This window comes from Clytia hemisphaerica, unplaced genomic scaffold (genome assembly GCF_902728285.1).
Source record: "Clytia hemisphaerica strain Z4C2 unplaced genomic scaffold, Clytia hemisphaerica genome assembly, whole genome shotgun sequence".
Taxonomy (NCBI): domain Eukaryota; kingdom Metazoa; phylum Cnidaria; class Hydrozoa; order Leptothecata; family Clytiidae; genus Clytia; species Clytia hemisphaerica.
The window spans coordinates 1-16,736 of record NW_027103553.1 but is presented as its reverse complement, the minus strand read 5'-3'; the positions used below and the strand labels follow the sequence as shown (position 1 = coordinate 16,736).

At 37.1% G+C, this 16,736-nt stretch overlaps 1 protein-coding gene across 1 annotated transcript in view; it reads left to right on the top strand.

Annotated features, from left to right (window-relative positions):
- The window catches only part of LOC136800404 (E3 ubiquitin-protein ligase HERC2-like), a gene marked incomplete at its 3' end in the record, with an annotated part of 39,551 nt that extends 22,923 nt beyond the window's left edge, over nt 1-16,628 (top strand). Inside the window, exons 25-45 of the mRNA XM_067057063.1 lie at nt 101-330; nt 596-785; nt 1,251-1,457; nt 2,045-2,217; nt 7,491-7,635; nt 8,211-8,389; nt 8,920-9,111; nt 9,281-9,401; nt 9,585-9,781; nt 10,086-10,373; nt 10,912-11,076; nt 11,340-11,454; nt 11,899-12,109; nt 12,327-12,648; nt 13,015-13,212; nt 13,436-13,726; nt 13,954-14,270; nt 14,459-14,636; nt 14,966-15,219; nt 15,565-15,709; nt 16,047-16,628. Coding sequence (XP_066913164.1) covers nt 101-330; nt 596-785; nt 1,251-1,457; nt 2,045-2,217; nt 7,491-7,635; nt 8,211-8,389; nt 8,920-9,111; nt 9,281-9,401; nt 9,585-9,781; nt 10,086-10,373; nt 10,912-11,076; nt 11,340-11,454; nt 11,899-12,109; nt 12,327-12,648; nt 13,015-13,212; nt 13,436-13,726; nt 13,954-14,270; nt 14,459-14,636; nt 14,966-15,219; nt 15,565-15,709; nt 16,047-16,628 — 4,700 coding nt within the window. The remainder of the gene's footprint in view (nt 1-100; nt 331-595; nt 786-1,250; nt 1,458-2,044; nt 2,218-7,490; nt 7,636-8,210; nt 8,390-8,919; nt 9,112-9,280; nt 9,402-9,584; nt 9,782-10,085; nt 10,374-10,911; nt 11,077-11,339; nt 11,455-11,898; nt 12,110-12,326; nt 12,649-13,014; nt 13,213-13,435; nt 13,727-13,953; nt 14,271-14,458; nt 14,637-14,965; nt 15,220-15,564; nt 15,710-16,046) is intronic.
- Nucleotides 16,629-16,736: the final 108 nt, after the last annotated feature.

The window sequence follows — 16,736 nt, the reverse complement described above, 5'->3', positions numbered from 1 at the left end:
AGTTGTTCCGCTGGGCCTGTTGACTAGTTATTCGCAATAATGATTTGTAATTATTACAGTTGAGCTATCTGATTTAATACATATCTGTCACCTTTTCTAGATGATGTCAACTTTATGGTATTGTGTGGTGTGTTGGACAAAATCCAAAAATTACTGAAAAAGATCATGAAATTGACGTTGAACAATGACGAGAAGTCGGACATTCCATTCATCGACGAGCGGAAACATCGACAGGTTCATCTTCAAGAGCTTGACGGTGAAGAAATGAGAAAATTGTTGAAGATTGGAAGTCGCGTGGTTAGAGGTCCCGACTGGAAATGGGATGATCAGGTGGGATCTTAGAAAAGATTTATTAGCTTTTAACTCTTACCGAATTATCTCATGATGTTGTTTGATACTCAATATAGCAAGTTTCTCAAATACAAAAAGTGAATGCCTATCTTGATCCCATTAGGAAAGTGGACTGTATCAAACTTAGACAAATTCAGAACATTTTCTAACATGTTTTTTAATTTTTGAAATTTATTAGCAAACGTAGCGATGAGTAAAATAACTTCATCACCAACACCAACGGTTATTTTCTTTTCTTACTAAGGATGGTCCTGCGCCAAGTCAAGGTCGTGTGGTGAGTGATATAGGAGACGACGGATGGGTCCGTGTGGAATGGGACACTGGATCAAGAAATTCTTACCGTATGGGAAAGAATGGAAAATATGATTTGAAATTGGCTGATAATATTCAATTCTTTGATGAAGATGATAAAGACGATCATGTACATGAAAAAGGTAATATCTTCCGAACATACCATTGACAGGTTAAGCAATTCTAGGTAAAATAAAGCAAAATTCCAAAAATATTTTTACATGGCTTTCTTTCTTCAATATTTTGATTCCATTCTTTCTTGGCAAAAGTTGGGTTTTAAAATAATTTCATAATGAAGCACTTTTGCTCCAAAAAATAGATCAAATTCTCATGGTAGCTCAATTTTCAAAATATGCACTTACGGTTTTCTTGCTTTCAAGCAACGCATTACACCTATTACAACTATTCAAGAATAATGTAGCCGACTTGTACTTTTTGATTTTCATGGATATTGGCTTTGGTCACGCTTCATTGCTAGACTTATTTAGCCCTATTTAGGCATTAATAGACTCTTTAGCTGGAATTTTCGTACCCGGTAATAGTAAAAAAAGGCTTGATTCTGAACTTTCCGCGTTCTTAAAGATGTTATTCTTTTGTTCTTTTTACAGACATCAAGAAAGATAACCAGAATGAAGATAACCAATTGAAAAGTCCGCTCTCTTTTCTTTTGAAATCGATGACGTCATATATTGTCAACACGTTATCACTGTGTGCTTGCAACGGAGAGAAAACTTCATCGAATGCACTGAACACTGTTGCCTCATTTTTCATCGACTCCTTAAGAAGTATCATTGACACCTCTGTCTCTTCATGGGGTGAGCAGTAATACCTAGAAATCCTAGACCCTTCCCCACACAATGATGACTCGTTTATTCAAATTTGATTTATAGTAGAAGGAATTTCTATCCATGCTGCTATGTCAAGTTTTACTTCATAGATCTTCCGCTAGAAACACGCTAAAACATCGCAAATATTAAAGTACCCTTGAAAAGAATGCCTTCAAGGCCAAACGAATCACATGAGAAAGGTGAAAAAAATAAAAAATACAATATTGAGATCTGTTAGCACATAAAAACATAAGAATACTTCATTTAAAAACTTAATTTCAAACAGTAACACCAATTTTTGTTACCTGGCCACCTGCCAGATGACGTCATCAGGTGACTGGGCAAAAAAAATTTTTTGAGAATAACTGAAATAACTCAAATTCTGATGGTACCCGCGGAATGATCATGAAATTCTATTGAAAGTTGTGGTATAAAACATTCGTATCAAAAGTTATGAAGGTTGAAAGTTTTTTGATGACGTCATCAAAAAATTTTCCTGCCAAAACTTAAAACCCTCGTAATTTCGGAGCAATTTCTAAATCTTTTCAACTTTTACTTCATTCATCATCGTTCAGGTGCAGATATTAGCGTATCGGCTTACTTTGGTTTTTGCCGAGCATTAAGTTGTTCACAACAGATTGAAAAGATCATTGGAGTTCGTGATTGGGTCACTCTACTCGTCAATATGTTTGATTTATCATTTCTGATGCACGATCCTTCGAATGGAGGGAACTCCTTTCTCGTCAAGGTAATTAAAAGTCGGGGTGTTCCATTCCAATTTTACAATGTGATTTCATGTTAAATTTCACTTGTTGGCAGAGCAGTCTATCACTACCGTGTATACCATGGAAAAGTCTAACACTTTGAATTCAAATTTCTCAAACTCTTAGAAGTTTAACTTTTGCATTAAAAAGAAATATCAACTCTTTAAAGAACTTTAGGAAATTAAATTCAAAGTGTTAAACTTGTTCGTGGCGAATCCGGTATACAGGCTAGGGTAATCTAAAAAAATGACGATTTAGATGATGTTTTCAAACTATGAACTTGAAATAATAATAGCCTTTCATAATCATATGGTGAATTGAACGACCTTTCTTTTTGGACCTACCCCGGTGGGGTGGAGGTCCTATAAATTAACCCGTGTTCGTTAGTTAGTTAGTTCGTTCGTTAGTTACCAACTTTTCTCGAGATTGGCTCATTCAATTTTTCTGATTTTTTGCACAAAGGTGCATTACTATAAACCCTCGAATGTGACGGAGCCCGATTTTCGAAAAAAAAATTTTCCGGCCGGTAGAACCGGAAATGTCCCGAAAAAAGCGGTTTTTTGAGATTTTCTCGAGATTTTATCATTAGTTTTTTGCGATTTTTTGCACATAGATGCACATTAGTACTGCCGAAAAGGTGTCGAAAACCGTTTGCCGAAAAAAAAATTTTTTCCGGTCTGTAGAACCGGAAATGTGCCGGAAATCGTCGTTTTTTTCACATTTCCGTCACATTTTTTCAACTTATTTAATTGTTTCTTTACAGAAAAATGTTCTTTATGATGATGCCCAAAACTTAGCATCGTTTGATTGCCAAAAAAATCATCCTTTGAATCCGGAACTCCTTAAAAATCGCCGGAACAGCCGAAAACCGGCGTAAAACGGTTTTCCTTCATTTTTGGTCAGCCTAAGCTGAGCATTCAAATAGGTAAAATTTTCTTCCAGCTCCATCATCATAAGACGACAAAAAAAAAATCCGATTTTCTGATCTCACTTTGATTTCTAAACTTTCTTCCGATCGGGTTAACTTTTTGGGTACTTTTAGCGTGCGTTGTTTTTACAGATCATAATGTGGTGTTTCAAGATGGCGGCTCAAGCGATAAGTCAGATGTGATAAGTCAGTGTTGTACCAAAGTATTTCCAGTGTAAATCTGTTGCAAGCTTCAATTTCTGTCATTTATCTTTTTAACTCGGCAAATCAAACACATGATTTTCAGCAAGGGGATTCTTTTTCTACATCTTTTGAAGGTTTAAAGCCGTTTGCTCAAGTTTTTGTTTATGTTGAATTACTTTATTGCTGCTTTTTAATAGTTTTTGCAATAAAAACATATTTTTCTCGTTTGCCTCTAGGGGGGATTGATGGCGTTGTAATGTTATTGGAATTTGATAAAGTTTACAAAAGTACAGCTACTGTCTAAATTTGATGCAATCGTGCTTTTTTAGACTTGGACGTGTTTGATAAGGCGAATCGCAAAAAATTGTTTGGTTCCCGTCATTTCTACTTTAAAAAGTGGGAGTCGTTCTGTCGGTCTGTCGAAAATATTTTTCTGTTAAGAAGCAGCTACATCTTGTTGAAAGGGAATCCGTGTGGACTGATCCGAATTTTAAAATTGAGAAACCGTGGATAAACTCTCCATTGGCATGCGGCTCTCTACTTCGATTTGAAAACTTGTAAACACAGAGCGTGCAGAGGTCGACAGTGGAAATCCAGCAAAGCAGCGGAAAAGTTTTCCGACTCTCCAACTCTACCTGCTGACCGTAAATCAGGGTCGGTCAGATGACGGGAACCAAATGATGACATCACATCTCCTATTATTGGACTTGCAAAATTATGACAAATTGTTTTTGGAATTTGATCAATTATATTAATATTAATATATACAGTTCTTGTTGAAATTGATCAAACTATTTTTCACGGAGTTACGGACGCAGATTGTGTTTTTCTAACCTTGGCGCACGTTTTGACTGAATGATGGAATTGAATGAATGGCGATAACAGTTTATACATATCTCTTATCAGACTTGCAGAAAGCGGACTGCAGAAAGTTATGAAAAATGGTTTCTAGAATTTAATGAATTATACCGTCAAGTTACACAACATGCACACTCTCGTCACAACTTGCACAGCCATAACAAACAGATCCATCTGGTCTTCATTTAACATTGTTTTAAAGTTTAAAAAACACTGCCAGTGCCTGGCACAGAAGAGAGGACTCCCAGTTGAAATTAATTGCTACTCCGCTGCCCTGTTGAATTTATTTATTATGGTCGTGTGTTTATTCCGCCAAGGCGGTAAAGCGATTGCCCAAATTCATAGACCAATCAAAAGCGAGTTTAAAGCAAAACGGGGGAAAAATGAGCTTAACCCCGCATAGTTTGAATTTAAAGTTTTGCTTTCGATTATCATTTGCGACCAGCAGAGTCTTCAAGATGGTTGTGTGCATGTCGTGTAGCTTGACGGTACTAAACTACAAAATTTATTTACGCAGACTGGATGCAAATTGTGTTTTTCTAGATTTTGTGATTTTGCTTCAAGGCAAAGTAGGACAATGATCAGTCACATTTTTGGACCTACCTGGAGGTCCTATAAATTAACCTGCGTTCGTTCGTCCGTCCGTCCGTTCGTCTGTTACCAACTTTTCTCGGGATTGAATCATAGGAATTGTTCACGTGTTTACGTTTTGCTAAGTTTTTGATGCAAATTGTGTTTTTCTGGAGTTTGCGCTCTGTGACTTAAAGTTTGTAGCTTGTTAGTTTAAAGTGTTATTGGAGTTTTATCGAGTAAAACAAAAAGTACAGTTTCTATGTATACTTGATGGATATCTTTATTTTGATTTTGACGCTATGGCAATTTATTTCTAGTATAACACTTTGGTCAGATGTGGATATTGTCTACATCCAACAGAAAAAATGTATCATAACTGACTGGAATAAAATTAATAGGGGTGGGGGTAAACCACCATTTTTCAAGCACTATCTTCAAATCCTACTGTGCTAGAGTTTTTTTTATGCATTTCTACCTGAATAACAATAATCTGAAAAAAATTTTCCATTTCATGCATTTTTCAGGAATTGCCGGACCAAAAACTGACAAAAGGGTCTAAAACCCCAAAAATACTGATTTTTGATATTCTATCATTATTAAAACATTTTAATGGTAATAGCTGGAGGGTATTGATGCTAATTCATGGTTAATTAATAAAATAAAGCAACTAGAGTCACTTTCAGAAGCAGTTAAGTCAGTTTTGAGGTCAAAAACTGGTCACAAAATCATGCGGAACTAGTGAGTTTAGGCTTGTCAACTTGACATGATGACATCTGACCCATGACATTTCCATTGCTGAAATTTGGCATTCATGTTCTACACAATAAGATGATGAAATGTTGAAAATTTCAAACCATTAGCTCAAAAGGTTCAAAAGTTATGACTTTTCTAAAATCGTCCAAAAGTCGTAAAATGGGGGTCTTTTTGGGGTAGGTCTGGTTGTCTACAACATTTTTCTATGTAAGATAACTTTTTTTCTGATTGTATTAGAGCCTTCAACTTTCAGGAGTGGAAAATATACCTGGAAAGGAAGCCCTAATGGTAAAATGGAGCTACCTAATTTTTTTTCAAAATTTCATAAAGCCTAAGCAAAATACATTAAACAAATGGTCTGAAAATTTCAACATTTCATCATCTTATTGTGTAGAACATGAATGCCAAATTTCAGCAATGGAAATGTCATGGGTCAGATGTCATCATGTCAAGTTGACAAGCCTAAACTCACTAGTTCTGCATGATTTTGTGACCAGTTTTTGACCTCAAAACTGACTTAACTGCTTCTGAAAGTGACTCTAGTTGCTTTATTTCAATAGTTAACCATGAATTAGCATCAATACCATCCAGCTATTACCATTAAAATGTTTTAATAATGATAGAACATCAAAAATCAGAATTTTTGGGGTTTTAGACCCTTTTTGTCAGTTTTTGGTCCGGCAATTCCTGAAAAATGCATGAAATGGAAAATTTTTTCCAGATTATTCTTATTCAGGTAGGAATGCATCAAAAAAACTCTAGCACAGTAGGATTTAAAGATAGTGATATTTTACCCCTACCCCTAAAATTAACAAAAAGTTTAATTACACTATGTTTCTCTTTTATTTTATAGTAATGAACTATAGCTTAATTGTTTGATGTCATAGAAACATTGCTACAATGCTAAAGAGAAGTATACTTTGAGCTTCACGTGTGGGGGGGGGGGGGTGGAGGAGCTCTCAGGCTTGTTTTAAATAATTTTAAATCAAGTTATCAAATGTTTCACATTTTGTACATTACTCAACATTTTTAGTCTACTCTGTTTCAGTACATCTCTTACATCTGTTAACCCACTTATTAAAGCTATCTAGCTAAGCTCTATTGGCTGACCTTCCAGCCTCGGCTGGTTTATTTCAACTAATACTCGACAGATTTTTATGATTTTTTGCACAATGATGTAAAATGGCAATGCCCAAAATGTGACAGAGCCCAATTTTCGAAAAACAATTTTTTCCGGCCGGTAGAACCGGAAATGTCCCGAAAAAAGCGGTTTTTTGAGATTTTCTCGAGATTTTCTCATTAGTTTTTTGCGATTTTTTTGCACATAGATGCACATTAGTACTGCCGAAAAGGTGTCGAAAACCGTTTGCAGAAAAAAATTTTTTCCGGTCTGTAGAACCGAAAATGTGCCGGAAATCGTCCTTTTTTCACATTTCCGTCACATTTTTTCAACTTATTTAATTGTTTCTTTACAGAAAAATGTTCTTTATGATGATGCCCAAAACTTAGCATCGTTTGATTTCCAAAAAAATCATCCTTTGAATCCGGAACTCCTTAAAAATCGCCGGAACAGCCGAAAACCGGCGTAAAACGGTTTTCCTTCATTTTTTCAACTTATACTCGACAGATTTTCATGATTTTTTGCACAATGATGTAAAATGGCAATGCCCAAAATGTGACAGAGCCTAATTTTCGAAAAAGAAATTTTTCCGGCCGCTAGAACCGGAAATGTCCCGAAAAAAGCGGTTTTTTGAGATTTTCTCGAGATTTTCTCATTAGTTTTCTGCGATTTTTTGCACATAGATGCACATTAGTACTGCCGAAAAGGTGTTTCTTAATTGCTTTCTCCGTTCCAATAGATATATAAATCGAAATTTAAAATTATACATTACTTCCATTAAATTCTAATTATTCGTTTTATAAATAGGTAGGTCCATTAAAGTATTACTTGTTTCCATTCAGATTCAACTGTTGAAGCACATTAAATTTCTGTTAAAACTACAAAGCAACAATTCACCCTTCCCTTCCAAATGGAAGCGTCAAATCGTTGGTTCTATGATGAAGGCTTTACACCGAATGCTCAAACAAGATGCTATCTTCATGACTGGTAAAATGAATTGTTTCCACTTGCGCGCGCTTCAATCGCACTTTTTCGAGCAAAGCTTCCACGCTATTGGTTAAAAGAAAAATGAAGCAACTCCATTGATCGATCATGGATCTGACGTGACGGTTGAAAAAGTTGAAATGTGTTCAATTTTTTTTCGAGCGCGCGCTACATTTTTATGACGTAATCTATTTTTCCAAGCTAAAAGGATTGAAGCCAAAAGGTGCGATTGCAGTGTGCGCAGTTGGAGACCGGCCTTTAATCACCACCTCCACCTTACTTTGCATCGAACGTTATTCAAAGGATTCTTGTCTAACTACTTTCCACAGTAAAAATATCACAATTTGAAATTTCTAAAAATGGGTTGTTTTCTTACTCAAGTCAAAAACTTGAACTTAAATATCTCGACTTTGGAAAATATTTAGGCAAAAATATTTCGTGGTTTTACCAAGGACAATATTAGGATTCCACATGCCAAATTGCCTGATTATCTCTTTATCTCTTGAGCTTTTCAAAACCATTCAATCAAGGATTTCTGCTGACTTCATTCTACAGTATTTCTACCTTTATAATTTTAGAGAGTTATGACTTGCACGCAGCTAAATCTTCAATGGCTGCGTCTGCACTGACAACCATTGCTGAAGAAATCTTCTCCTTATTGAGATATTTACACGAATGGCAAGAATGGAAAGAAATGATCAACTTCCAAATATGGAGATATTTGAAATCATTAGATGAAAGCACCTTCTCCGTCGAGGTAAGCTTCTTGTTATTTATATTTGATATTAAATGTTTAAAAGGTTATTTTATGCCATTTCTAATCCAAATCGGTCAGAAGTTTTAATCAGAATTATATTATTCTTCATTGAGGCGAAGTCGCCATTTTGATTATTTGGATCGTTCGATCCCTTTCATATTACCATTTCTTGCTTCTTTTAACTTTTTGGACCTACCTGGAGGTCCTATAAATTAATTTGTGTTCGTCCGTTCGTCTGTTACCATCTTTTTTCGGGATTGAATCATAGGAATTTTGTGATTTTTGGTACAAAGGTGCAAAATGGTGATTACCAAAATGTGATGGAGCCCGATTTTCGAAAAAAAAATTTTTTTACTAAGGACTGTTAACCACTCTTGTGATTGAGCCAACGACTTTTTTTGAGGTTTGTAGAACAAGCACGTTTTGTTTTTGGGCAAGGTAGATAGATATTTCATTTCACTCAATACAAAAAACTCAAAGCAGTATGAACACAAACTCACGTGAAATTACTTTCTATTTTCTCATTTCAGCTACAAACGCGTGTATTCACTTCGCTGTGTATCATCGGTGGTATCGATCCACGGATCAGAGTTGGAGGTCTTGTCCACCACGAAAAACATGGCGATGGAACCTGTGTGGACATCCTACCCAATGGAAAGATTCTCCTCTATTTCGGGAACTCTATCAAACCTAAAACATGTCATCTCTCCAAACTGGACGTGGTAAGAGTTTTTGAGGATTCTGTAGCTTTACTTCGTGATTACCTCAAAAGTTTGAACCTTAAGAAAGAAGTGTTTGTTTATATTCCTTCAATGGAACCAAATTTATTTATAGAACCGGAAAAATTAAATAAAGCAAGTTCAATAATTCTCCCTTTTCATCTTTTTGTAGAAAGCACAATCGTCTCTAAATTTGCTGACGTTGGCAGATTATCAAAAACATCAAAATCTCTTTTCATGTCTACTAAGCATCGCTTTGAAAGGTGTGACCATAGATTGGGACAAACAGCCTGGTAAGTTAAATGACTTGTTTGAAGAATACAAGCACATACTGTCCTTCAAAAACTAATCTTTTTGATTGATTGCTGAGCAACCACACGGCTCTCCTCGTCATTTGTGAGAAAAGAAAACCAAGATCCATATTTTGGATTTTCCAAATACAAAGAAGTTGATTGTTTTTTGTTTTTTTTATTTAGGTGGTAGTATGATTGTCAGCAAAACTCGTTTGTACATGTCAGTGTTAGCCTGTCTCCGCATCCTTTTCAAAGAACCTGATCTCTTCATCAAAACAATCAGTAGAGAACCAGCTAACAGGCTAATGTTAAAAGAACTGGTCGAGAAAGCATTAGTCTCTTCTCCAATTCAAACAACATACGAAGAACTGGAGCTAGAGGTAATCCTCTTTTTGGACCTACCTCGGAGGTCCTTTAAATTAACCTGTGTCCTTCCGTCCGTCCGTCTGTCTGATGCAAACTTTACTCAGGATTGGCTCGTTCGATTTTTCTGATTTAAAAATAAAAATCTTTAAAAAAAAAATTTTAACGTCTTGCATTTTTTTCAAATAAAAATCTTATTTTTATATCTTTGATATACCGAAGTAGAGCCCCGTAGAGCTAATCATAGCCGAATTATTCAAGTTGCTTCTTACTCTCGAGCACGTATTAACTAAGGCATCACGAATCCTGTTTGTAATTTAGATATCAGGTTTGGCTTTGTCAGAGAAGATGCTTTTAGACTCGTCATCAAACGAAAACAACATCTTTGCAAAACATGACACCAAAACAACTTTTTCTCAAAAAACCACCACCAAATCTTCAAAGAAGCTCTCCAGTGAAATGATAGCTTCGATGCCGTCACTTTCGCATGTTTTGGAGATGGGTTTCACTGTTGAAAGTGTGGAACATGCGCTGAACGAGCTAGGTGAAGATACAAGAGCGGAGAGACTTGTTTCATGGCTATTACAACATCCAGAAGTTCAGAAAAAGGTAAGAAAGCTAACCGATTCCATTCAATTTAACCGCCCGTTTCATTTATTTCAAAGCCCCAAAGGGCTAGATTTAAATTCTGAGATGAGAAAAGAAGCCATTCACTTCCCATCCAAAACACGTGACCCGCGTGATTTTCAAATAAAAACCAGTAAAATAGAACTTTTCATGAATTACGTTACTAACATCACTTGCCTCGTTTTGAAATTATTGTCATGGTGATTAACTCCCAGTGGATTTTATTAAGACTACTTCCTATTCATAAAAAAATCATTTAATGTCTCCGGAGACATAATCACCATGGTAATTGTTTGAATACGAGGCAAGTGATGTTCGTGGCGTAATTTATGAAAAGGTTTATCCATCTCCAGATTTCGAATAATATGCCGTTAGAAAAAAAAGCGCTAGATTCCAGTGACGCAAATCTTAAAACTTGATTGAGGTTGAAGATTCCTCTTTAGCCCTTCATTTGCCCACTGTTCGAATGTCATGGAAAGTATAAAGATCATTATATAAGTTTGTCTTTAAACTTTATTAGGGAGCAGTAGCAAGCGAAGGGTCAGCGGAGAGTGAGCAACCACGAGATGTTTCCTTATTCCACCCTCACGAAGCTGGGCTCTCCAAGTTTCCGATCGGCTGTTTGGTGAAGACTATCTTGAAAGCTGGTGACGTTGATGAATATGGTCTTGGAACTGTTGTCAAGGTAAACAAAATAAGACTCTTTTGTAGTCGCTGAAAATGACCTCCTCAAGTCTTGTGAAATGTTTCATGTTTAAAATGATAGCCTCAAATTAATATCAAATTGAAATCACTCTCAAAGGTAAATCCGTTCTAACGAATGCTGTGTTGAGTACCATATGAGGTTCATCTTTAAAATTAGAAAGACTTGTTTTCAAAAAAAATCCATCATCATGACTCTTACAGCCATTCCTGTAAAATTTTAATTTTACTTTTCTCCTCGTACAGGTTATTGGAGCGGATGAGAATATTCTGGTTTATTGGGAAACACAGAACAAAGCTCTTTGGACGACGGCTGATAAGATTCAAATCGTGGATGATTTTATGAAACCAAAGACACTAGGTACTTACAAATAAATCAATAAATTAAGAAAATAAGATTTGGATAGTTACTTAAGGCCGGTCTCCACTTGCGCGCGCTGCAATCGCACTTTTTGGCTTCAATCCTTTTTGCTTGGAAAAAAGATTCGTCATGAAAATGTAGCGCGCACTCGAAAAAAAAGTTGAACACATTTCAACTTTTTTCAACCGTTACGTCAGATCGCGCCAATGGAGTTGCTTCATTTTTCTTTTGACCAATAGCGTGGAAGCTTTTCTCGAAAAGTGCGATTGAAGCGCGCGCAAGTGGAGACCGGCCTTTAGTCTGAATGGCAGACCTCTACAAAACTGCAGGTAGTATAGGTAGGGGAACCTAATAGTTTCTTTGCTTTAAGAGGATTTTTTGGATGATTTCACGCAAAAAATCAACATCTTTTCTTTGTCACCCTCATCAATTTTCTCTTTACAGACGTGATCAAGGAAGGATCATACGTTCGTATCAAGCAGATAGGTACCTCACACAAGCTCAACATGACACCATTACTTTTGAATCGTGTGGGAACGGTCACTTATCTACATCATAATGGATTAGATTGTTCAGTCACCTTTGAAGAAATGCCCTTATGGCATGGCACTATACGTGATTTGGAGCTAGTTGGACCTGTCCATTCAAGAGTGACGTAGGTTGCACATTCATAAACTAATATTCTTTTTCCGATTTCAAAAGTTCCCTTTAGAAATGTCGAGTTTTTTTTAGTTTTACACTTGAAAAAATTTTGTTCTCCTGTCTACTTTTTGACTATTAATGCTTCGGATTCCAATTCATATTTCATTGTCTGAGGGTGGTCGTCTAAAACAAAATCGAAAGTAAAAGAAACTTTCTCTCCTCATTTTCAGTTGCGATGGGTGCGAGCGAAAACCGGTCGTCGGTGTACGCTACAAATGCAAAACATGTGATGATTTCGACTTTTGTGAGCACTGTTTTGCCAACAAGACTGATCACGATCACAATTTCGTTGCTTATCATCGCTCAAAGAAAGGACAGCACCCTATTGAAGCGGGCAAACCTGGTCGTGCAAGAACTGAATGGTGCCATTCGAGCTCGGAGAAACATCTGTGTATCAAAGAGATGACCGTTTCATCCAACGAACACATGGCTGCCAAGATGATCAACAAGGAGATCGATATGCCATGGATCTCAGAGAAAGCTTTTGGAGCGGTAAGTTAGTTGACGCATCGTCAGGTGTTTAATTGAAGTACTTGTTTGATGTTGATTCAAATTGTTTTACATTCATTTTTGGTCTTCGGTCAAGCGCCTGCTGCGTGATTAAATTTGTGTTTTTCTGCGGTGGAAACGATTAGCTTCTGATTTGTCTAGATCCTGATTGACTGAGGACGACCGTAAATCACCACTTTTATCTTACTCGATTTTAGCGGGTCAAAACTGCGGTTTATTCTGCGCCATCCTCAAAAGTGCAAATTCATAAACTGGCTAATGACATAGCGGTAGTGCGGTCTTATTAGTTTATTCGATACAAACGACTTCTTGGAAGCATTGACTGCTCTTATCTCGTCTCTCTTTCAGCATAAGATTGATTTGACGATCAATCCACACGTCCTCATCACCAACATGTCTGTTGTACTGGACGTTGACCAAAATGAAACATACCCTTCACGTTTCACCATATTCGCTGGTGCCTCCAAAAACCAAACCAAACTCATCAAAGATGTATATGTGAAAGGAAATCAATCCACTGTCCAATTACTCCATTGCCAAGAAGAGGTCAATATTTCATCTTTTGATATGCAGGCTCCCCACTACACTACCGTGGAGTCTTTTTCTATTCTATTTGCGCTTGATTTAGCCTTCCCACCCTCCACTTTTAACCGATCTGCTAGTATATACCCTAAATCAATATCCACAGTCTGTGTACGTTATTTTCTGGATTTCAAGTTTTCTAGTCGTATACATCCAATCATTCAGTCAATCTTTTGTTTCTTTATAGTTGTATTCATTTGTGGAGATTCAAATTTTTGTTGGTGACGGCTCAACAGAGTCCAGTTGTAAGATCTGTCACTTGAGTTTGACTGGTCAGCGCCGTCGTAAAGACTACGATCAACTCATCATGAAGATGATATGTAGTGTTCAAAAAAAGAGTGAAATCAAAGATCATTTTCTACAGATCAAACAGCAATATGATGGATTCACCAAACAGAAGAATGCCAACAAACAAATCAAAATCTTTGGATGGGGGTTGAATGATAAAGACCAACTTGGTGGATTGAAAGGCTCCAAGGTGAAAAAAGGGAAAATATTAAACGCTTCCTTTTGTCATTTATATAACCACGGACCAACAGTTTAGACCGTAAGAGTTAATTCCTGGCCTGTAACTAAATCGTTCTGAAGCATCCCTCCAAACACATTCGAGCCGATGCAAAATGGCAATCGGAGGAACCGATATCTATATCATCATATACTTTCTTTAAATATAGTATTCATATTGATTTCATTTTTTTTCTGCAGATCAAATCTCCAGTACTTTGTAGCAAGATGTCATCGCTCCATTGTAAAGAGGTGGTTGGTGGCTCCAAAACCATGTTCTGTATTTCAAACAAAGGTCACGTGTACGCCTGTGGTCATTCAGCTGGTGGCCGATTAGGACTGGGGCCGACTTCCGATAACGTTGCGTCACCACAATTGATTGAAGCTCTGAAAGGTCACGTGATAAAAAAGATAGCAGTGCACGCGCGTGGTGTACATTGTTTGGCGCTGACAGATCAAGGGGAAGTCTTTTCATGGGGCGATAATGAGTTTGGAAAACTTGGTCACGGCGATACTACGTAAGTCATGCGTTCTTCCTCTATATAGAACATCTTTCTAACGTATCATCTGATCTGATGATGAACGAACCGATTTCGAACGCTGTTTTCCATAGTTAATTGAAAAGGGAAATCTGGTTACCGAGAATAATACAGTTACAACTGTGAATAATAGAGCCTGAATCCAGAATATGTTTTCGTTCTTTTAGTTCTTTGGATACCCCGAAACTGGTTGAAGCTTTGAGAGGGTTAAACGTCACTCATTTAGCCTGTGGAAGTAACCATAGTGCAGTCATTGTGGATCACAAAGAACTGTATACGTGGGGATCTGGAGAGTTTGGGAGACTGGGTCATGGTGATGAAGAAACTCATTTTCTTCCCAAGTTGGTGAGTCATTAGTTCTTTTGTTCAAGAACTTATCTTACGTTGATAATGATCGCACCGAGAACGCGCGAAAGAAAACTATAACTCGTACTTTTCCGTGACGTTGTGTACAATGTTTATTTTTTTTATACTTGTTTGTCACTTATCCAGTCAGATTTCCCTTCAGCCTTGTGACTCAAGTTCCGATGTTTTTATTGCTGGCTGAGGATAGTAAGATAGATCTTTATGAACTGAGCGGAACATTGGAATTGGCGGGGATTCGAACTACGAATTCCTGCGCTGAAGCCTTGACCACTTGGCCATCACTTAATACCTTATCTTTACTTATTTAGATCAAATCACTTCTCCCTTACAATATTATTGACGTATCATGCGGCAGTACCGATGCACAAACACTAGCCTTGTCAAGTGATGGCAACATCTGGTCATGGGGTGATGGAGATTTCGGAAAACTGGGGCGAGGTGGAAGTGAAGGTTGTCTCTCGCCAACACTGATTACTAAATTGTCCAATCAGAACGTTTGTAAAGTACTTTGTGGTGCCCAGTTCTCCCTAGCGTTGACAAAGAACGGTGAAGTCTGGACTTGGTAAGGTTCTTCTTTTACTTGTCTAACACATTTGGTATAATTTTCATCTTTTTTATTTCCATTTATTTTCTTTAAAAATATCAAAAGATGAGCAGGCAGCTATTACCAATTACAAGCTTTTTATTTTTGATACTGTATATTTATTCGAACTTCTATTATTATTCCAATATTTCTATAATTCGAACGTGTTCAACTTGTTTCCAGTCTCCGTCAAGAAAAAAAGCGTCTTAAAAAGCTTTCTATAAATAATAAATAAAACTCGACTTTGTGAGAGTGAGAGTCAACTGACTTTGATAGCTTGTGCCAAATAAAGATTCTCTAATTAACATTCTCGTATATTTTAAGGGGCAAAGGAGATTTTTATCGTCTTGGTCATGGATGTGACCAGCATTACCGTGAGCCGAAACTGGTGGAAGGATTGATAGGGAAAAAGATCGTTGATATAGCTGTTGGTGTATTGCATTGTCTGGCTGTCTCTGAGAATGGAGAGGTAAATTAACGACTTTTCTGCTCAAATGAGCAAAATGAATGTATTATTGGTCGATTTAGTCGCAATGTTATAGTATTTTGAAGGGATAGTAAACGTTGGAAAGTATATATGTGCAGATTTTAAACCCGATGATGGTAATTGTCGAAAAGAAATTGCCGTGATAGTTTCAAAGAAACGACCGAGAGATCGTCAATCTCTACCACAGTAAACTCGATCGACAAGAAACCATTTCACTAACTTAGCCTCCGCTCGAGTTAGGAGCTAACCAAATTTGATTAATCTTAGACTACAACATTGTCTTGTCTGAAGTATTTTAAATGTTTCCATCCTTTAACAGGTGTATGCATGGGGTGATAATGACCATGGTCAGCAGGGCGTGGGAACCACCATGGTGTGCAAGACGCCCACTCGTCTCCTGGCAACAGATGGTTATCGTATCCAACGTGTTGCTTGTGGTTCGTCTCATTCGTTCGCATGGTGTGAAACGAACAACGCCTGCGATATCTTGGATGACTTTCACATCTTCTCACCAGCGCTTGATCCTCTTGGGACGAGCGTTGTGCTACAAAAACATCCTTTCCGCTCACCTTCTCTACAAAACATCGCGAAAATGATGAAAGATCAACGACCGTCTCTTGTACGCACCGTTTTGCAGCTCCACTCCAAAGATTTACAGAAAGAAGCTTTGAACAAAATCCTACAGGCTGCAGAAATTCTTTTTTGTCGTCAGACGCTGACACAATTTCTGAAGAACATCAAGCAGATACCGGAGGCTACCAGTCGTTCGCTACTGAACGAAGTCTTCGGTGTCGAATGTTTAGTGAATTTGTTGAAGCTGGCCATCAATGGGCATTCTTCATCTGATACTGACACCTTCATTGAGGACTATCTCAAAGAAATGTGCTACAAAAATATTAAGGTATGTATAACTATGTCTAGGAAATCACTGTACCTTTTCCTGCTCCGTTTCTGGTTTATCTATTGAAGTTTTTTTTAACATACTTGTAGTCTTTTTCATTCTTTTAAG